This window comes from Trichomycterus rosablanca, chromosome 8 (assembly GCF_030014385.1).
Source record: "Trichomycterus rosablanca isolate fTriRos1 chromosome 8, fTriRos1.hap1, whole genome shotgun sequence".
In the NCBI taxonomy this organism is placed as follows: Eukaryota; Metazoa; Chordata; class Actinopteri; order Siluriformes; family Trichomycteridae; genus Trichomycterus; species Trichomycterus rosablanca.
The window spans coordinates 19,948,561-19,970,878 of record NC_085995.1 but is presented as its reverse complement, the minus strand read 5'-3'; the positions used below and the strand labels follow the sequence as shown (position 1 = coordinate 19,970,878).

The 22,318-nt window shown below is 39.1% G+C and overlaps 1 protein-coding gene across 4 annotated transcripts; it reads left to right on the top strand.

Annotated features, from left to right (window-relative positions):
* Positions 1-3,869: 3,869 nt before the first annotated feature.
* cstf2 (cleavage stimulation factor, 3' pre-RNA, subunit 2) lies at positions 3,870-22,026 on the top strand. Of its 4 annotated transcripts, none has more exons than XM_062999897.1 (15): positions 3,870-4,017; positions 6,982-7,060; positions 8,115-8,284; positions 8,604-8,740; positions 11,132-11,251; positions 12,288-12,401; positions 12,895-13,087; positions 13,182-13,244; positions 14,029-14,088; positions 14,875-15,016; positions 18,325-18,485; positions 18,573-18,709; positions 20,422-20,460; positions 20,697-20,835; positions 21,747-22,026. In XM_062999897.1, exons 1-14 carry the CDS (start codon positions 3,939-3,941, stop codon positions 20,817-20,819), a joined length of 1,617 nt encoding a protein of 538 aa, XP_062855967.1. In that variant the 5' UTR covers positions 3,870-3,938; the 3' UTR covers positions 20,820-20,835; positions 21,747-22,026. The 4 variants fall into 4 exon arrangements, with proteins under 4 accessions (XP_062855967.1, XP_062855966.1, XP_062855969.1 ...); XM_062999896.1 differs by having other exon boundaries at positions 20,419-20,460; XM_062999899.1 differs by lacking the exon at positions 14,029-14,088.
* Positions 22,027-22,318: the final 292 nt, after the last annotated feature.

The following is a 22,318-nucleotide window of genomic DNA, read 5'->3' as shown; positions in this document are numbered from 1 at the left end:
GACATATTCAAGATTCAAGAGCCTAACCTTTGGTTGTCTTTCAAAAGATCAGTAAATATGTTTTTGACTACAAACACTTACAAATGTCAGTAGTTTCTGTCAAATTTCATAGTAAATACATAAGGGTCATTTTTGACCCATGTTGTGCATTAGAAGGGTAGTGATACAAAAATGATTTTATTAAAAAAGCAAAAAATATAAAACTGAAATAAGGATTTGTGATGATCAAAAACAAGTTAATTGAAAAATTCATGGAAGCTTGAATGACGAAATTAATTTATTGCAAAGATATAAAAAATAAAAACTCAGTTGGGTCACTTTTGACCCAGGTTGTGCATCAAAGGGTTAAATTGAACACTTCCCTTAAACTCAATGTGTTTACCTTTAAAAAAAAAAAAAAAAAAAAAAAAAAAGATTTATTTAATTTCAAATTAACAATGAAAGCCGCTCTTTTCAGCGCTTCGCTTGAGCGGTGCGGTAAAACATCATCAAAGTGTGAATATGAGACAAATCTGCATTTGTGTGGAATAACCTTCAGATTCACTCTGAACACTCCACATGTATCTGTGTTTAGCTGGATTTTTTTCTCAGTGTTTCACTTTTAAACTTGTGTTATAGCAAGGGGTAAAATGGGGTAAAATGCTTATTGTAAAAAAACGTGACTTAATGTATTAAAAGAACGACATAGAAACACCAAACCTCTCTCTTATTTATTACTGCTCATAAGTTCTCTCCACTAATAAAATTCCTTGCTTGTTTTACCACAATAAGTCACGTTAAGCTTTGTGCACTGGCACACTCCATAGAAAATAACAACACAGCCAGCACAAAAGCTATTGTGCCACTTCTCATGTGAATGTGCCCTTACTGAACAGAATACAGTATTCCAAGATCAAGCATCTCCACAATTAAGAAGCATAAGGAAACAATAAAGAAGTTAAGATAAATTGCAGGTTATGTTGTATTTTTTTTTAATTGATTTTAACTGTTTTTAATTGTATTTAAGTGTTTTTATATTATATTTGTGTTCTTTTCAGTGTATAAGTGTCAAAAACAACCCCATTATTTTACATTAGTCTAAAATATATGCAGCTCCACAGGACCATGGAATGCATTAACAGGTTTCCCATACATCCTTATGTAAAAACAAATACCTCGAAACTGAACGCCTTTTAAACTCAACGCCACTCCCAAAACCAATTACATGTAACGTTGAGTTTCAAGGTACAGTGGAACCTTGAGTTATGAACGGTTTACCATACGAACATTTCGGGTTACGAACGATCTTTTTCAACTTAACCAACCGCCTCTCTGTCTATATATATACAGATATATATATATATACAGTGTATCACGAAAGTGAGTACACCCCTCACATTTCTGCAAATATTTCATTATATCTTTTCATGGGACAACACTATAGACATGAAACTTGGATATAACTTAGAGTAGTCAGTGTACAGCTTGTATAGCAGTGTAGATTTACTGTCTTCTGAAAATAACTCAACACACAGCCATTAATGTCTAAATAGCTGGCAACATAAGTGAGTACACCCCACAGTGAACATGTCCAAATTGTGCCCAAATGTGTCGTTGTCCCTCCCTGGTGTCATGTGTCAAGGTCCCAGGTGTAAATGGGGAGCAGGGCTGTTAAATTTGGTGTTTTGGGTACAATTCTCTCATACTGGCCACTGGATATTCAACATGGCACCTCATGGCAAAGAACTCTCTGAGGATGTGAGAAATAGAATTGTTGCTCTCCACAAAGATGGCCTGGGCTATAAGAAGATTGCTAACACCCTGAAACTGAGCTACAGCATGGTGGCCAAGGTCATACAGCGGTTTTCCAGGACAGGTTCCACTCAGAACAGGCTTCGCCAGGGTCGACCAAAGAAGTTGAGTCCACGTGTTCGGCGTCATATCCAGAGGTTGGCTTTAAAAAATAGACACATGAGTGCTGCCAGCATTGCTGCAGAGGTTGAAGACGTGGGAGGTCAGCCTGTCAGTGCTCAGACCATACACCGCACACTGCATCAACTCGGTCTGCATGGTCGTCATCCCAGAAGGAAGCTGACGCACAAGAAAGCCCGCAAACAGTTTGCTGAAGACAAGCAGTCCAAGAACATGGATTACTGGAATGCCCTGTGGTCTGACGAGACCAAGATAAACTTGTTTGGCTCAGATGGTGTCCAGCATGTGTGGCGGCGCCCTGGTGAGAAGTACCAAGACAACTGTATCTTGCCTACAGTCAAGCATGGTGGTGGTAGCATCATGGTCTTGGGCTGCATGAGTGTTGCTGGCACTGGGGAGCTGCAGTTCATTGAGGGAAACATGAATTCCAACATGTACTGTGACATTCTGAAACAGAGCATGATCCCCTTCCTTCGAAAACAGGGCCTCATGGCAGTTTTCCAACAGGATAACGACCCCAAACACAACCTCCAAGATGACAACTGCCTTGCTGAGGAAGCTGAAGGTAAAGGTGATGGACTAAACCCAATTGAGCACCTGTGGCGCATCCTCAAGTGGAAGGTGGAGGAGTTCAAGGTGTCTAACATCCACCAGCTCCGTGATGTCATAATGGAGGAGTGGAAGAGGATTCCAGTAGCAACCTGTGCAGCTCTGGTGAATTCCATGCCCAGGAGGGTTAAGGCAGTGATAATAATGGTGGTCACACAAAATATTGACACTTTAGGCACAATTTGGACATGTTCACTGTGGGGTGTACTCACTTATGTTGGCAGCTATTTAGACATTAATGGCTGTGTGTTGAGTTATTTTCAGAAGACAGTAAATCTACACTGCTATACAAGTTGTACACTGACTACTCTAAGTTCTATCCAAGTTTCATGTCTATAGTGTTGTCCCATGAAAAGATATAATGAAATATTTGCAGAAATGTGAGGGGTGTACTCACTTTCGTGATACACTGTATATATATATATACAGTATATATATATATATATATATATATATATATATATATATATATATATATATATATATATATATATATATATATATATCTTAGCACATCTATATACAGTATATATATGTATATATACAGTGAGCGAACATTTGGACAGAGGACGGTGTTTTTCCGGTGTTTTCTTTATATTTTGTAAAATTCAATATTAAAATGTCCCCAAAGAATGTGCAGAGGAAGTGCAGTGGTGAGAAAATGAACAAATCTATTACATTTGTTGTTGTATAATTACTCCTGCTAGTAACTGTCACTGTGTATCAGACAGAGAAGAAGGAAGTCGCTGAGTAAAGTATTCTTTCTTTCGTGCAATTACACCTACAAAATACAACACTATTGAAATAAAGAAGGAAATAATAGAGAAATATGAGAGTTATTGTTGTGTCTGATAGATACATTTTATGAAAAAAGGAAATGTATTATGGTGTATGATACAGCACACATACTGTACTGAATGTGTGTTTTTATGTACAGTAATACTGTGTACTGTTGTTTATTATTGTTTATTACAGTAATGTCTATTCTATAATTTAAGATTAAGGAAAAATATACTTGTATTTATAACAAAAAAGACCATTCAAGACATTAGAAAGGTTAGGTAAGGGGGTGGTTTGAGAGGTCTGGCACGAATGAATTCTATTTACATTATTTCTTATAGGAAAAATAGGTTTAACTAACGAACATTTTGACTGAAGAACAGCCCTTCAGAACCAATTAAATTCGTAAGTCAGAGGTCTACTGTACCACTGTACTGTACTCAGTTTTTGTATGACATAGCCTAACGTTAGGTGTCAGCAGATACATTTTAAAACCGTCTCGAATTAGAAAGAGACTTTTATTATGGAAAGATGTTATGCTGGGCGGCCATACTGGTTGCGGTGTAATGGTTTACACTGTGCTTCACACACGCTGCTGTTACAAATTGTTAAATGAATAAACTTGAAAACAGAAAATAATGGCGAATGTAGCTTCAGCAGCGGCAGCAGCTGCAGGAAGAGATCCAGCAATAGACCGCTCACTGCGTTCTGTTTTCGGTAAACTACAACTATTAACACTATTTAAATAATTTACTCTGTTGATAACCGGTTAGCCAACGATGCTAACACAGCCTCTTTACTAAATACAACTAGCTGAAGAGCTAAAGTAATAGGGTCTTCATTTAGTTACTTCAGTTTGTTTATCTTGCTGCTAAATACGAAGCTTCATTCGTTTACGTTCGTGTACGTTTGCTCCCTGAGTCTTCACATTAGAATTGTATATGTTCAACTAGCTAGCAAAGTGTGTTTGTAAATAAAACAACAAAACAAATATACTTAATACAAAAATGACCAGCCAAACCATCTCTGTAGACCATTGCTCCAAATATGATAATAATGCACTAGGCCCTTCGCCTCAAACTAACATTTTTGTAACCCTGTAGTTTATAATAAACACTAACAATAGCAAAATATGCCTAAACAAGCTTTGTGACAATTATATAAATTTTTTTTTAATGTGTTATTATTAGTAGTATTGTATCATTATTTCACATCATAAAACCAGGGCTGCATCAGAACGTGAATCTTAATTATAAAACGGATAGTTCCGGTCCTAAAATCTGATTGGCTGAGCCCCGTTCGAAGCCGTTGTAAATCCCCGATAAACGCACACCTAGGACCACCTCACATCATTCCATATTAATACGCCACTGAAAAGAAAAAGTGAATGTTATGTTCGCCCTCATGTTGCCTAGCAACACTGTTAAGAACTACCTGGGGTCACGGAAGAATGCTTTTTATAAGTGTTTTTGTAAATAAAAACATTTATAAATTGAACATTGTTGTATTTTATTATATTTTATGTTGACCGCCATTTTATAAAAGCAATAAGCCACTCGAGACCGTGCGTTACTGCTATGATTTTATCACGGGGAAGGTTGTTTTGGCACGACGCGAAGCGGATATTATAAAACAGATTTATTATAAAACGGATAGTTCCGGTCCTAAAATCTGATTGGCTGAGCCGTGTTCGAAGCCGTTGTAAAATAAAGCAATAAGCCACGAGAGGCCGTGCATTACTGTGATTTTAGCACGGGGATGACGTTTTTGGCACGACGCGAAGCGGAGTGCCTAAAACTTCTTTCCCCGTGCTAAAATCATAACAGTAATGCACGGTCTCGAGTGGCTTATTGCTTTTATAAAACGGCGGTCAACATAAAATATAATAAATACAACAATGTTTAATTCATAAATGTATTTATTGTGTATAAACTTACAATAAAGCATTCTTGCACGACGCAAAATAGTTCGATTAACAGTGTTGCTAGGCAACATGAGGGCGAAAATAACATTAACTTTTTCTGTTCAGTGGCGTATTAATATGGAATGATGTGAGGTGGTGTGTGTTTATCGGGGATTTTACAACGGCTTCGAACGCGGCTCAGCCAATCAGATTTTAGGACCGGAACTATCCGTTTTATAATCCCCGATATACGCACACCTATGACCACCTCACATCATTCCATATTAATACGCCACTGAAAAGAAAAAGTACAAACTTGGTTGAACACTATTTTAAGTCATGTACTATACATGGAAATGTCCAGATTAATATAAACAGTAATCCTAATAATTAGTCCAAGAAATAGTGTAATAGTGTTTGTTTGAAACATTGAGGAATGTTTACTGCGAATGTTATGTTTGCCCTCATGTTGCCTAGCAACATGTTAACGGACTACCTGATTTCGCGGAAGAATGCTTTTTGTAAGTGTTTTTGTAAATAAAAACATTTATAAACTGAACATTGTTGTATTTTATTATATTTGATGTTGACTGCCGTTTTATAAAAGCAATAAGCCACGAGAGACCGTGCGTTACTTCTATGATAAAATCGCAGTAACACATGGTCTCTCGTGGGTTATTGCTTTAATAGAGTGTAGCAGACAGTTCATTACAAGCGCTAACCAAACATCTTAATAAAAAAATCAGCCCATATTTATTAATGCTTTTCCTAACAACATTAGAGTAAATATTAGGATAAACAGGCTGCTACCCTTATTCTGGAGTATGATACAATTAATTTCTTCGTCTGCTCCCATTAGGGGTCGCCGGCGGATCATGGTCCGCATTATTGATTTGGCACAGTTTTTATGCCGGATGCCCTTCCTGACACAACCCTCCCTATTTATCCGGGCTCGGGACCGGCCCTACAATGCACTGGTTTGTGCATCTAGCGGCTAGGTACCTATAGGACAATTCAGTGTCTCCAATTAGCCTAGCTGCATGTTTTTTGGACTGTTGGAGGAAACCGGAGCACCCGGAGGAAACCCACGCAGACACGGGGAGAACATGCAAACTCCGCACAGAAAGGACCTGGACCGCCCCAGCTGGGGATCGAACCCAGTACCTTCTTGCTGTGAGGCGACAGTGCTACCCACTTAGCCACCGTGCCACCCTGGAGTATGATACAATATATGGACATAATTGTTTGTATATAAAAATATTCACATAGATTAACATTAACATGTGTGCATTTTGCGTAGATGCATTTTTTCCAGTGTTGTACCAACTTTTTTATGCCATCAGCAAAAAATGTTCTTGGTTGAGCTCGTAGCACCGCTGCTTTCACATCATCACATGAAAATGTTCTTCCCCTTAAAGCTTCTTTGAGCACTAAATCTGGACTATAAGCTCTGAATATAGTTATAACAGTTTTATCATAATAATAAGTAACAAAAATCAGGAGTTTAGAAAATAAAAGAAAGTGGAGTAAGTTCTAGGAAAATAAGTCCTAATCAGTCTGGGCTGCCTCTACTGTAGCGTCTGACTGGCATTGGGTAAAAATGACCTCACATGCTGCTCTTGTTTAAAATTATTTAAAATATATAAACACATAAAAAGGACAGTGAACAAGAAACGAACGAATTGCAGGTTTGTTCTGTAAACATGGAATAATGTGACATTACTGGATTAGGTGTATAACTGTACCATAACTGTTTACGCTATGTTCTTATGTCCTAGTTGGAAACATTCCATATGAAGCCACAGAAGAGCAGCTGAAAGACATTTTCTCAGAAGTTGGTCTTGTGGTCAGTTTCAGGTAAGAATTCTAGACTAGATGTAGCAGGGCTGTAAGAGACCCTAACCCTAAGGGACCTCTGCCTGTCGGCTAAGGCTGAGCGGCCACATGAACAACGATTGGCCTGTTGTTCAGATGGACGGGACTAAGCCGGATGGGGTCTCTCTCTCATAACTGGTGCAATTACGACCTCTGCTGGCTGATTGATGGCGCCTGCACAGAGATGATAAAAAGAGTGCTCTTAGGGTGTGTCTCTTCGTACACAACGCTGAGCTGCACTGCACTCGTCAAAGTGTAGGGGACAGGATGCATACGGTATGCTGCCCACGTGTCGGAGTGGGTGTGGGTTAGCTTCATTCTCTTTAATTAGAGCAGGTATCGGCAGCAAGCATGACGCAATGGGGCAATTGGACGCGCTGAAAAAAAAAGGGAGAAAAGGGGGAGAAAATTCATAAAGAAGTGTTTCTTACATTTAATTTGACTTTTATTTCAATGCATACACTATGAACCCTAGATATTTCATGTTTCATTTAATTTGTTATTATACATCCATTCCTGCATTTCAGGCCTGCAACACCAAACATCAACACTTTTCACACAGCCAGGTTTTCAAACATTTCTATCTTTATAATAATCACCTGTTGACATCACATCGTTATTTAATTTTTTACCCCTTTACTAGACCTTAATTACCCTTGTCCCAACCTGAAACATAGGAATGGATGTATATTAACAAATTAAATGAAATTTACTAGACAAAACATGTCTGCAATGCAATAAAACTCAAAGGCCATTACAAATTTGTGTTTTTCATACAGTCTGATTTAAGGTTGTATAAAATCTGTTAGGGTCAACTGTATTAAATATTGTAACATTACTGTAACATTTTGTAAATTACATAGCTGTTCTAATATTACTTGCAATACAAAACCAATTCCAAAAACACTGGTACAGTAGGAAAAATTTCAGTAGAAACAGACACTGAAATCAATTGAAATCTGTTTAAAAGGTGTTTTTTTTCCCCCACATTCTTGCTTGTAGAACAATTACAAGACTAAATAACATATCGTTATAGGTTGGTGTATGACAGAGAAACTGGAAAACCCAAAGGCTATGGCTTCTGTGAGTACCAGGACCAGGAGACAGCGCTCAGTGCCATGCGCAACCTTAATGGCCGGGAGTTCAGTGGCCGAGCTCTGCGTGTGGACAACGCTGCCAGTGAAAAGAACAAGGAAGAGCTCAAGAGTGAGTAGCTCGTTTGGAAAAAAGGGTGTCAACACTGAATACCTAAGAAATTACTAGCCTACATATACTGGTTAGTGTAATGTATACTGGTACAGTGTAATGTACTAATAATTTCAAATTCCATATTAATGTGGGCTTTAGAGACTTGATTTTGTTTCTGTAATACTTGGGGAATGGGCCCATGACTTTGGGGGAATGTTCACATGTGGACCCTTCCAATGGGAGGAAAGTCTCACAGTTAAAGACAGTTAAAGGCTGTTCAGATATTTACCAATGAATACATTTGTAAAAATAATCTTTTGTATTCTTATTTGTTGAGGTTTGGGCACTGGAGTCCCCATCATTGAGTCACCTTATGGTGACAACTGCTCCACAGAGGAGGCTCCAGAATCTATTAGCAGAGCTGTGGCCAGTTTGCCTCCCGAGCAAATGTTTGAGCTCATGAAGCAGATGAAGGTGAGCACAGAGGAAAACACAACATAATTTTTGCCTACTTGATTTCTAAGTAAAGTTAAAAGACATGTACTTACTGTATGTCATGGCTTTCTTGGAATTTGCATGATTTTGGAACTGTGACCCAATGATTCAAACACATACAGTTGCAATCAAAATGATTCAACCTCATTGCAATTTGGGTTTATTAGTGGGTTTATTACATTTACAAACTAAGCGGGCGGCACGGTGGCTAAGTGGGTAGCAGTCGCCTTACAGCAAGAAGGTCCTGGGTTTGATCCCCAGGTGGGGCGGTCCAGGTCATTTCTGTGTGAAGTTTGCATGTTCTCTCAGTGTCTGTGTGGGTTTACTCCGGGTGCTCCGGTTTCCTCCCACAGTCCAAAGACATGCAAGTGGGATGAATTGGAGATACAAAATTGTATTGACTGTGTTCAATATAACCTTGTGAACTAATTAATCTTGTGTAAACTGCCGTTTCCTGTCATGAATGTAACCAAAAAGTGTAAAAACATGACGTTAAAGTCGTAATAAACAAACAAACTATAAGCTGTTTGCAATAAGCTCAACACAACTAATACGAGTGGTTTCTCCAAATTCAATTCAGAATGCCACTTTTAATGGTGACTGTAGTCTCAGTGTTATTCAACCTTCTGAATAGAACCCCTGATAAGAATCCACATAAGAATTCATTTTTGAATTAATTCGTGTTTGAGAGGACTGGCTGGGCTTTTTAACTGTGACGTTTGATTGCATGTTAGAAATATGGTTAAGTTAAGAAAATTGCCCAAAAAGTTAAGAGAAGAGATAATTGCTTTGCACAAACAAGGAAAAGGATAGAAAAAAGATAGCAAAGGCACTGAATGTTCCCAGAAATAAAGTTCAGAATTAAAGCAACACTGGCTATACTACTTGGACGGGGCAGAAAGTGGAAGCTGTCGACGGCTGCCAACAGATTCTTGACTTCAGGTGGTCAAAAACAGAAGTTGGTGACTGGATATGCATCACGTCTGCAGCAGGTCATAACAGGACAAGGGTGCTCTACTAAATACTAAAGATGCTTGTCATGAATGGATCGAATAATTCTGAGACTGCAGTTGAATTTGAAGATACTACTGGTTATATTAGTTGTGCTAAGCTGTTTAAATGTTTTTTTGTTTGGTTTGATCCAAACAGCTGAAAGTTCATACATTTTGCTAATAAACCTAATTTGCAATGAGGGTGAATAATCTTGATTGCAACTGTACCTCTGTCTTTACAAATGTAAGTTATTTTGTGGGTTTCCTAAGATATAACATGCTGTTTAAAATATACCTAAGCAACATTTGAAACGTATATTCACATTGCACTTTCAAGATTGGCATGTTCACATGATCTTTACAAGTGTATGTAACCTTTTCACTTTTCACGGTAGACAAATTCTTACCTATCAGAGTTTTTAAAGCCTTTTTTAAGTGACCCAGGCAACACGAACAAGGCATCAAAACAAAACACAAAACTATGCTTGGTTAAAAAAAATGGTGCCAGTCTGGTCCCACTGTGGTTTACAAAGTGTATTGTAAGGCCTCCACAAGGGGGCGTTCGTGCTCATTTCATGTTTATGTGCCTGTTAAAATCAGTTAATTTAATTATTATTATTTCTCTCTGTGACCCATTTTTTGGCTCGTGACCCACCCAAGGGTCATGAATGAGGATTTGAAAAAGAGTTAATTGATGGTATTAAAACAACACATTTCCTTGTAATATTTTATTAACACAGATTACAAGTGACCACTGGGTGGCACGGTGGCTAAGTGGGAAGCATTGTCACCTCACAGCAAGAAGGTCCTGTGTTCGATCTCCAAGGGGGTGGGAGGGGTGGCCGGTTGACGTCCGCGTCCTTTCTGTGTGGAGTTTTCATGTTCTCACCGTGTCCACTTGGGTTTTCTCTGGTTGCTTCGGTTTCCTCCCACAGTCCAGACATGCAAGTGAGATGAATTGGAGATACTAAATTGTCCATGACTGTGTTTGATATAACCTTGTGAAACTGATGAATCTTGTGTAATGAGTAACTACCGTTCCTGTCATGAATGTAACCAAAGTGTAAAACATTAAACGTTAAAATCCTAACAAACAAACAAACAATTGACCACTTGGTGGCATTCCTAACTAACACAAGTGAACAAGCAGCTCACTTGACCATGTTCACCATGAATCCCTCTGTGCTTGTTTCCTTTCCTCACAGAATCAGGCTGATAAGTTGTGAATAAAGAAAAGGAATTAGGGAGGTCATGCAACCCTTGTCCTCTCCATCTTTTGTTTGTTCTCGTGTTTTATTAGATAAGTGTGTTCTTGATTGGCAGTTATGAATATGATCAAGGCATTTGGTTCAGTTTGTCTCTCTTCTTTGTTCTGCAGCTTTGTGTTCAGAATAGTCCTCAGGAGGCCAGGAACATGCTGCTGCAAAATCCACAGCTGGCTTACGCTCTGCTACAGGCACAGGTTGTCATGAGGATCGTGGACCCTGAGATTGCTTTGGTGAGACTGAGTCTTTTAAATGCACTTTTATAGAGGACATATGGTTTCACTAATAAGATGGAATATAGTTTAATTACTAGATTTGTAGTTATTTCTTATGTTGACTTTTGTATAGTGTTATATAAAAAGTTGTTAAACTGTTATTATTGGCTTTTTGCTGGTACATTAAAGGGATGTCCAGAGTATTGCCTTGGTACCCATGCTTATTTATTATTTATTCATTTATTTTATTTGTTTTGATTGTTCCCCTTTATCTCCCAGTTAAATCATTTCCAATTCCCAAATGTCAATTCGCTGCTTATTTTACAAACCCTGATCTGATCAAGGAGAGCTTGATCATCTCAAGCCCTTTCTGACACGGTGTCCAATCTTCAGACGCTTCTTATCACCTGGCAGTGCTGGTTTCCTTGTAGAACTGTGTCTCACACAAAGAGCCATGCTATTCTCCGTGAAACACACACACTCGCATTCACACAGGCACCAGGATCAGTCCTGGAGATTGTATATTACAGTTAAACACAGTCTGTTGAACACAGCCAATTGTGGTTGTTTGGATGCACAGTCAGGTCAGTGGCCCTGCTGAGATTTAAACTCACCAGTTTGAACATATCACAGTGGTAGACTGCTTAGCCACCCTAAAAGCCTAAAAATGTCAGCTCTAATGTATTGTAGGGATCCATTTTTTTTGTTACTGTCAGTAATCGACTGTTAAAAAGGGGGACAGCATTTCATTAATGTACCTAAGCAGATAACTGATTGCCAAGCTATTTCCAACCTAACTTTAATCATTTCTACTGACTAATCTAATCAGGTCTGACTGGTTAAAGCATATACTAATCGGCTCAATTGATGTGTATTTCAAGTAATTAAGCAATCACATATTTAAAAGTGTAGAAATGTATTAGAACAGTGTGATTCTGAGCATTTAATCTCATTTACTTGTAGTGATAAGCACATTTTATCTTTGTTTACTAAGGATTATAAAAATGTTTGTCAGAGAAGTAAAGTATCATTAAAACATACTTTTTTTTTTTAGAAAATGCTTCATCGTCAAGCTGCTGTGCCGCCCATAAATCCAAACAGCCAGTCAGGACCATCTAATCAGCCTCTTCCTCAGCCCAATGCTCCTGTAACCCAGCCCCAGCCCATGGTAAGCATGCCTCTTTTCTTCCACTTTGCTTTTGCTAAGCTGTATAAACCAATTGGCCAAGAGCAGATAGAACAAGACATTAGGTTTACAGAAAATACTTATTTTTGCTTGGTATGTAAATGATCTTTGGTGTTTTCCTTGATGATTAGCTGTATCAGGCATTGTGAGGTAAGGTCATTGTTTTAAAATGAGACTTATTTGTAATGCAGTTTTAATGGCTGCGTTGTAACTTTCTACTCTTTTAATTGGGCAGTTGTAGCCTAGCGGTTAAGGTTCTGGACTAGTAATTAGAAGATTGCCAGTTCAAGCCCAACCATTAACAAGTTGCCACTGTTGGGTCCTTGAGCAAGGCCCTTAACCCTTAATTGCCTAGACTGAATACTGTAACAAATGTAAGTCCCTTTGGATAAAAGCATCTGCTAAGTGCCACAAATGTAATGTAAATGTTAATTTGCCCGTTTTTATCTCAAAATCTTTTGACTGTGCCTTACAGCCAGGAATGCACATAAATGGTGCTCCTCAGATGATGCCTCCCTCTCAGATGGCAGGTGGAGTGCCAGGGCCCATGCCAGGACAGGGTCCAATGCCTGGACAAGGACCCATGCCGGGACAGGGGCCCATGCCAGGACAAGGACCTATGCCGGGACAGGGGCCTATGCCAGGACAGGGGCCCATGGGCCCAGGAGGTAAACCTGGGTACCCTCTTATTCTGTGTATGTTTGTCTGAACACACATTCTTGTGCATGACCAGAGTTGTTTGTCTCTGTTCCTTTCTTGTAGGTGGAATGCAGCCTCAGATGGGCATACCTCAGGGAGGCCCTGTTCCCATGGAAAGGGGACCAGGTGGGTGATCCTTACAAACTGTGTCCTACTGATGATGAAAGCTAAACAGTTAGAGATCTGCAGCTAAGACTTTCAGACCTTAAACAGCTTTCTTTTATTATTTAAGTTACTTCAGGATAATTACACTGCATAAAGTCGAATCCACTCTTTTTGTTGGAATACACTGTTGATAGTGACAAAGTGGCTGTTTTGCTCTTGTATCTATTAATATCTGTAATATCTGTAATATTGTTCAGCCTGTTTAATTTCAGCCAGAGCTTGACGTTACCCAACAGAAACACACACAACAGCTCTTAACAAATTAATATAAACAATCTGAAATTAATATAAACACTCTGGTTTCATCCCACTTCCCCCCAAATTGCTATAAATTGCCCCGGGTGAGAATGGAAACCAGAATAAAATTGCACTAGTGCTAATATAAGAGAGACAAACACATTCTAGCATAAATATAAATAGCAGTTTAAATAGTGCATTTTCCCTTTTAATTCTTTTTAGTCTATTTGTGAACATGTGAATTTGAACGTCAAATCAGTTGAATGTGTGAAGCACAGGTACTAATTTTAGGCAGACAGGTTTAAAAATAGCACCCCAGTCTTGTAAGCTTAATACGATTGCAACACATTTTAATGATTTATTACATAACACTTAGAGAATGATTTGTTCAAATGTCAACATTTTATATTAGTTAAAACACAGAGGGCTTATGTCTTATTATTGCTGCAAGCAAGCGCTATACTTTCTCAGTCATATTTCCTGTTCCTTTTACTTAATGCTGCCTCAGGAAGCCTTCAGGACTCTCCTGTAGGATCATCTGGTCAGCCCACTATCGAGCGGGCGCAAGGTATTGCTGGTTCACCTCGATGTTTGCCGAGATCTGAGATCTGGGTTATATGATAGCATAGTGTCGTTATTAAAGTATTAAAAGCTCACTTTTTTCTACTTTGCATTTTACCCCATTTTTCTCCCAATTTAGCGTAGTCAGTCTGCTGCTAGGGACCCCTAGTGGTGCCCAAGGAGGGGGTGACTTGACTGACACACACTCCCTCCGATGCGTGTGCAGTCTACTGATTCGCCTTCTTATGCACCCACACATCGGTGGATTTTTGTGTGTGAGGCTGGCTTTGTGCTCGGAGAGCCACGCCACAACCTCTGCTTCTCCACTTCTGTGCAGGCGCCCTGAACAGCCAGGTTCCTTTCACAGCCCCACCGGTCATTTCCCACCCTAGCAGACTGGAGGCCAATTTGTCTGCTGCAGGCATTAGCCAATTATGCCTGCTAGAAGGCACCCTGGTGTGCTGGTGACTTATCATGCTGTGCCACCTGAACGCCACAAAAGCTCACTTATAAAAAATGTATATCAGTTTATAAACAAGCTATTTTTCACCTTCAGTGATCATCAGCCCATGATGGATCATTCAGTAAACTAAAGTGATATTTATAATGCTTTGTACAGGATACCTCCATGCTTCCATACATCGATGTGTGACCAAATACAGTTAGCACTTAGCTTTTTGTGAAGTGTTTTTTGAGTTATTACTTGTGCAATACCTGGGATATTTCAACTAAATTCTGTTTTTTTTATTTTTATTTTTTTATTTTTTTTATTATTATTTTTTTTTATAATTAGTGCCCATGGTAGACCCACGGGCTCCTATGCGTGGCGCCCCGCCTGGACCTCAAGGAATTCCACCAAGAGGCCTGCTGGGTGATGGCCCTAATGATCCACGAGGCGGATCTCTGGTAGGCGTCGGCGGAGAGGTAGTGGAGCCGTAAGTATAACACCTCTGTTGGATGCATTTATACTGTCTTTATTTTAAAAATGTTTCAGTACATTTACAATATACACTGCCTGGCCAAAAAAAAGGTCACCACCTGGATTTAACTAAGCAAATAGTTTCAGCTGGCAACAAGTTATTTAACCCTAACTGATGCAGTGAGTAGCTTCTCATTTGTTAAACAACCATGTCGAAAGACACATCCTGTGGTCGTGGAAAAGATGTTAATCTGTTTCAGAAGGGTCAAATTATTGGCATGCATCAAGCAGAGAAAACATCTAAGGTGATTGCTGAAACTACTAAAATCTACTAAAGAACTGTCCAACGCATTATTAAAAAGTTTTTGGACAGTGGGGAAACATCATCTTCGAGGAAGGAATGTGGTCGGAAAAAAATCTTGAATGATCGTGATCGGCGATCACTTAAACGTTTGGTGAAATCAAATGGTAGAAAAACTCCAGTAGAACTCAGAGATATGTTTAATAGTGAAAGTAAGAGCATTTCCACATGCACAATGTGAAAGGAACTCAAGGGATTGGGACTAAACAGCTGTGTAGCTTCAATTTGCTAGGGAGCATAAAGATTGGACTCTGGAGCAATGGAAGAATGGTCATGTGGTCTGATGAGTCCAGATTTACCCTGTTCCAGAGTGATGGACGCATCAGAGTAAGAAGAGAGGTGGCAGAAGTGATGCACCCATCATGCCTAGTGCCTATCGTACAAGCCTGTGGGGGCAGTGCTATGATCTGGGGTTGCTGCAGTGGGTCAGGTCTAGGTTCAGCAACGTTATGTGCCCAAAGAATGAGGTCAGCTGACTACCTGAATATACTGAACCACCAGGTTATTCCATCAATGGATTTTTTCTTCCCTGATGGCACGGGTATATTCCAAGATGACAATGCCAGGATTCATCGGGCTCAAATTGTGAAAGAGTGGTTCAGGGAGAATGAGACATCATTTTCACACATGGATTGGCCACCACAGAGTCCAGACCTGAACCCCACTGAGAATCTTTGGGATGTGCTGGAGAAGACTTTGTGCAGTGGTCCAAATCTCCCATCATCAATACAAGATCTTGGGAAAAAATTAATGCAACTCTGGACAGAAATAAATGTTGTGACATTGCAGAAGCTTGTGGAAACGATGCCACAGCGAATGCGTGCCGTAATCAAAGCTAAAGGCGGTCCAACCAAATATTAGAGTGTGTGACCTTTTGTTTTGGCCAGGCAGTGTATTAGTGTGGTTCAAGTACATTAAAGTGAGCATGTTTAATAATCACAGGTACCATAGTATCCATCAGCATCATTTATTGGACTGGAAAATATCTGGAATTTGTGCCCATGTAGTAATATTTAGTCAGGATGGCTAAATTATGAATCTGGCAGATGTTGGTTAATTTATTTAATACACTTAAGTGCTGATCTGTCATTTTTTTAACATTTAGATGATCAAGCTACAGTGGTGTTCAAAAAAATAGCAGTCCAACACCATTAACCTGATAAATCACTGTTTTTAGTAGAAAATATATTTCTACATTGCAAATAATTCACTTGAAAGTGTAGTAGAGTAATGAAAACAAAACAAACCCAACAATTAGGACATGCATGCCACTCATTCTGAGTAATCGAAGCATTGATTGAAAGGGGGTTGTTCAAAATAATAGCAGTGAGGAGTTCAATTGGTGAAGTCATTCATTCTGCAGAAGAACGGGTGTCAATTTTGGCCCTTATTTAAGGTAGATGGGGGGCAAATGTTGCACAGGTTGGTCATAGCACATTTCCTTCTGAAATACTGGGTAAAATGGGTTGTTCCAGACATTGTTCTGATGAACAGTGTACTTTGAATAAAAAGTTGATTGTAGAGGGAAAAACATACAGACACGTGCAGCAGATTATAGGCTGCTCAGCTAAAATGATCTCAAATAGCTTGAAGTGAAAACCAAAACCTGAAAGACGCAGAAGGAAGCGTGGAACTACTGTTCAAATAGATTGAAGAATAGCCAAAATAGCAAAGGCTCAGCTAGTGATCACCTCCAGAAAGATCAAGGAACATCTAAATTTACCAGTGAGTACAGAAGATGATTAAGTGAAGCCAATTTACCAGCAATAACTCCTTGCACAGTCCAGTTGTTAAGAAAAAGACGTGTCCTGAATGGGTTAACATTTGCCAAGGAACACATTGACTGGTCCAAAGAGAAATGGCTCAACATTTTGTGGACTGGTGAAAGCAAAATTGTTCTTTTTGGGTCTAGTGGCCGTAGACTATGTCAGACGACCCTCGATCACTGAATTCAAGCCACAGTACACTGTGAAGACAGTAAAGCATGGTGGTACAAAATTATGATATGGGGATGTTTCTCATACCATGGTGTTACGCCTATTTATCACATACGAGGGATCATGGATCAGTTTAAATATATCAGAATACTTGAGGAGATCATGTTGCACCTATGTCGAAGAAGAAATGTCCTTAAAATGGGTGTTTCAACATGTCAGTGACCCAAAACATCTTGGTTACAGACAAACAAGATTGAGGTAATAGAGTGGCCAGCCCAATCCCCTGACCTCAATCCCATAGAGAACTTGTGGGCTGATATCTGAAGCACGTTTTTTTGAGGCAAAACCCAAAATTGCAGAAGAACTGTGGAATGTAGTCTAATCATCCTGGACTGGAATACCTGTTCAGAGGTGCCAGAAGTTGATCGACTCCATGCAACACAGATCTCAGAAACAATTGTTATGCCACTAAATATTAGTTCAGTAATTTAAAGTAAAGTGAAACCTCAAACATTTTTTTCAGTTTATACTTACATTTTTATAGAGTTTTTAAAGAAAAATGCTGGCACTGCTATTTTTTTGAACAGCCTAATATTCATTTTTCTCAACTTTCTGTAAAGGATTAACACAAACTGGCTAAATGTTGTTAATGTTTTGATTTAGAATTGAAAGTGTAGTATTTTCAGTGCATTTGCATTCATGGAAATAAGTTATTATAATGATTTTGTGCTTTATTCACTTTTTTTTAAAATCACTGCTATTTTTTTGAACACCACTGTACATGCATCACGAAACACATCCTGTGTAAATAATGTGCTAAATCAAATATGCAGACATACGATCCACTTGCAAAGTTAATTTTCGAGTTAATCCTCAATACTCAAAGCAGACTTTCTTTTGTGCAAGATTTGAATCATCACTGTACATACACACTTAATGCTAGAGTCAACAATTGTCTGGTTTAATGGCAGGTCAGTATATCGGACCGGGTCTAATCTGTAAACGACTGTGTGTTTCTGTGTTCAGTCGGGGCTATATGGGAGGGCCTCCACCACACCAGGGGCCACCCATGCACATGGGTGGACCTCCAGACATGCGAGGACCTCATGACATGCGAGGAGCCCCAATGATGGGAGAACCCAGAGGCCCTATGATGGATCAACGTGGTCCACCTATGGACTCCAGAGGTACATAAACTTTAAACATGTACTTTGCTGTAGTGTCTGTTAATTGGACTTCATTAAAAATGTTAATCTATGTTTACTTTTTTAAAGCCACAATTCCTCAAGGGCGTGATCCTAGGGCTGGAGATGCTCGGGGGCCTGTGGCAGGCCAAAGAGTTTCTGTAGCTGGTGGAATGCAGGGTCCTCCTCACGCGATGCCATCCAACGCGCCCTCATCTGCTCGACCCGTATGCTTTAAACCATTTCATGTAATTGTGTACACTCATGAGTCAAATCATTATGACCAAGTCTGTAGCCCCATACACTGAAGAGTTTGTGACACCTTCACCTCATCACCAGTATTAAAATAATCTGCAATAGCCCTGCTGTTGGGCTGTACCAGACACCATAGCCTTCATGTCTTCTGGCATCAATAAGCCTTGACCACCCAATAACCTGTTGGTGGTCTGTGGCTTGTCTTTCCTTCAACCACTGTTGGTCCACTGTTCAAAACCAATCATACTGTATGGCCATAATGATCTGACCCATATCAAAGTCACTCTGGTCTTCAGGCTGCCAAACAAAACACACCCCTACAACCAGCTGTTCACTTTACTGTGTTCTGTATGCCATTTTAAAAGCATCAGTGCTTGTACTGCCAGACTAAGGGACAGTGTTTTCTCCCCCAAAGCAATAAAACTCCAACAACCTCACATGACTCACAGACACTCTGAACGTTCCATAGCACACTCTTAGTGCATTTTAAGCATTATACCCTACTAAATTCACAGAAAAATGTGCTTAATTTCAAGAACCTTGTTTTTCAAAAATCACAGATTTCACAGATTTTTCAAGAAAAGTGCCACATTTCACAGCAGTCATTATATAACACTCATAAATTCAAACTCAGTTACCCGAGTAGTGTTTTTAACTGCTTGAAACTTCAAAATCTTGGACATTAACAATTGCTAGTGTAACCGAGTATCTTTAGACTTTGATGAGTTTATAAAGTAAGAATTAAACTGTATATAGACAAACTATCAGGAGCGTAATACTTTACTGGCTTGTTCTTTTGAGGTGCAGCACAGAAATGATCATGTTTTTTAGAGAAGCACACTTTTCCATTGGTTATGGAATCTCCAAAGGGACAAAATGCACTGAATACATAGACATACATCAAACATTGTCGGCACACAACACCACAGAAAAGTCTGTTTCATTAACATAATCGCTGTATGATTGTTAGGAGTGCCTCATATTGCATATTGCGCTACATAGTTCATACACTACGTGAATGAAAAATGTTTAATCGCTAAACACAAACCATGCATATTACACGGGAATCGGCTATTTCACGACCATGAATTCTATAGGGCCTTAAGTATACCATGTACCATTATTACATCATTCTCTGTGTGTATTATGCATAGTTGGTATATCATGTGAAGTATAGTATAATACATATTATATAACAGTCACTGTTGCACATTGTTCACTTTAACTACATCTGGAGCTGCTACATGGTCGTGGCATCGCTACTGCCATCACTATATTGCCTTGCTATTGATGCACATGGCACCATATTTGGAAACCGGGAGCCTCACGCTACCAGAATCCTTCTATTACTACCTTATATTTCTTATTGCACATACACACACATGCTTGTATATATCTATTCTATTTAGTTTTTTCTTTTGTATATTAAAGAAAAGCACAAAGAATCTTGTTGTACATTGACAATGAAGGTATTCGTGATATCTGCTGCATTCAACATGTGCACTACGATTAGTTACCATAAGATCAACAGTTAGTCTATCCCTCACCATGACATTGGCATTCTTATTTTTGATAGTTGGTCCTAATGTTTTGGCTCATCAGTGTATTTTTTGTTAAATATCAGTGCATTTAATATTTTGGTTTGTAGTTGAATTGTCTTTAAGATCTTGTTTTTACCTAGCAGGGTCCTCCATCTGAGGTATCATCTCAAGATCACGAAAAGGTAAAAGTCATAGCCTATTTTAAAGATTAAAGATGAGATTTTTGGTTTATCTGATTGCAGTGTCACAAAGTGTAGATAAACATTTCTGGTTAATGAATTTGTGCACGATTTCCAGTTTAGCTGTGACTACATAACACTGACTGATGTTTCACTTTTGAAATGAACAGACAAAGCCTTATTGTTTCTCTTTCCCTTGCTAGTATACACAATTGACTAGGTTGCATTTCTTCCCCCAGGCGGCTCTGATCATGCAGGTGTTGCAGCTGACTCCAGAGCAGATCGCCATGCTTCCACCGGAACAGAGGCAAAGTATCCTGATCCTGAAGGAGCAGATCCAGAAAACCGCCGGTGGCCCTTGAGGATTTCACACACACTGTGAGTCTTGTCTTTCTGCCAGTCAGTGCTTGAATGATTATACTGCATACTGTGCTAGTACATACTGGGTAGTTCATATGGCAGAAGCGTGCAACATATTGGATATCCTTTGGTATATAACATACTGTAAAAGACATAATTATATGCAACTTATTTAGATGATTTTACTAGTGGTCTCAGACTTTTTCCCCACCCCCGTGTGTACGAGTGTGTAGCCCTGCTATTGGGCAAAAATATAAAGCCAGCACCATCCTGTGATCAAAAAAATGTCCACTGATAAAGTACTAGAGAAGGATCAACACGCATTGTGCATGAAAATTTAGCTTTAGTCCCTAACTGTACACCTACAACAAGTGCTGACATCATAAAAAAGGCCAGTATGTTTATTTTAAAACCCCAACAACACTGCTGCACCTGATGCTGCTGGCACTCATACCAGAACAACACACTACAATGTTATCATGATAGTGTTATTAAATAATCTACCTCCCAAACATCAGATCAGTGGGAGTCCCTTTTGACTGATAAATGGGGTAACAGGAGGATGACAAAGTACATAAAGCTAAAGATGGGCTAGTCCTGAAAAATTCATCGGAGTCATTGGTGTTATGAAATTAATCAGGCAGGTGTACCTAATAAAGTGCTCATTGAGTGTGTTATGTATTATCAGATGTTTAAAAATATATATTTTATGTAGCCTTTGCATTTAGGTGTGTGATCTGGTGATTTCAAACAATTAAAAATGAACCAAGTAGAATATGTTTAGTATTTTTTATACTACTAAATAAAAAAAAATGGGCAGTGGTTAAGGTATTGGGGTTATTTTCTTATCTGTTGTATCAGCATGTTTCCACAGCTAGAAATGTCCCTGCATTAAACCTTGACACTTTTTTTTTTATCTTTGTTTCTAGGACTCAGGCCTGTTTTCATTCCCAGTCTGGATTTGTGTGACTGATTTTCTTGCCGTTTTCAAACCTATTTGTTTGTCTTGTGAGTTACAGTGAATTACTGGATAGCTGTAGTAAGAAACAAACTTGTATCTAATTTTACTAGGTAAAAGTTGAGAAGATGCTAATTTGCTAATGCTGTTTTGTCTGTTGGTTTATTTTCAATAAAAATAAAAAACTTTCATGACTTTCCATGCCATTGTAGGTAAACACGATGTAAATAAAGGAAGTAATGAATCTAGAATGAGTTGTTGTGACCATAATGTGCCACTTTATTCTGGGTATTTCTCTCTCTCTCTCTCTCTCTCCTCCCCTTTTTCTCCCGACTTTTAGCACGTCCGATTGCCCGATTACATCATGCTTCCTCTCCACTAATGCCGATCCCCGCTCTGATTCGAGGAGAATGAAGCTAACCCACGCCCCTCTGACACGTAGGCAGCAGCCGTATGCATCTTTTCACCTGCACTAGGCGAGTGCTAATGCGGATCAGCCCTGTGTACGGAGAGACGCACCATGATCAACACACTCCTTCCACG

Bases quoted from the DNA above. Each gene is read 5' to 3' on its own strand.
- cstf2 (XM_062999896.1), top strand. From the start codon at position 3,939: ATGGCGAATGTAGCTTCAGCAGCGGCAGCAGCTGCAGGAAGAGATCCA. The intron at 14,089-14,874 runs GTATTGCTGGTT...TTTTATAATTAG, and splicing joins CACTATCGAGCGGGCGCAAG to TGCCCATGGTAGACCCACGG. The intron at 20,461-20,696 runs GTAAAAGTCATA...TTCTTCCCCCAG, and splicing joins CATCTCAAGATCACGAAAAG to GCGGCTCTGATCATGCAGGT.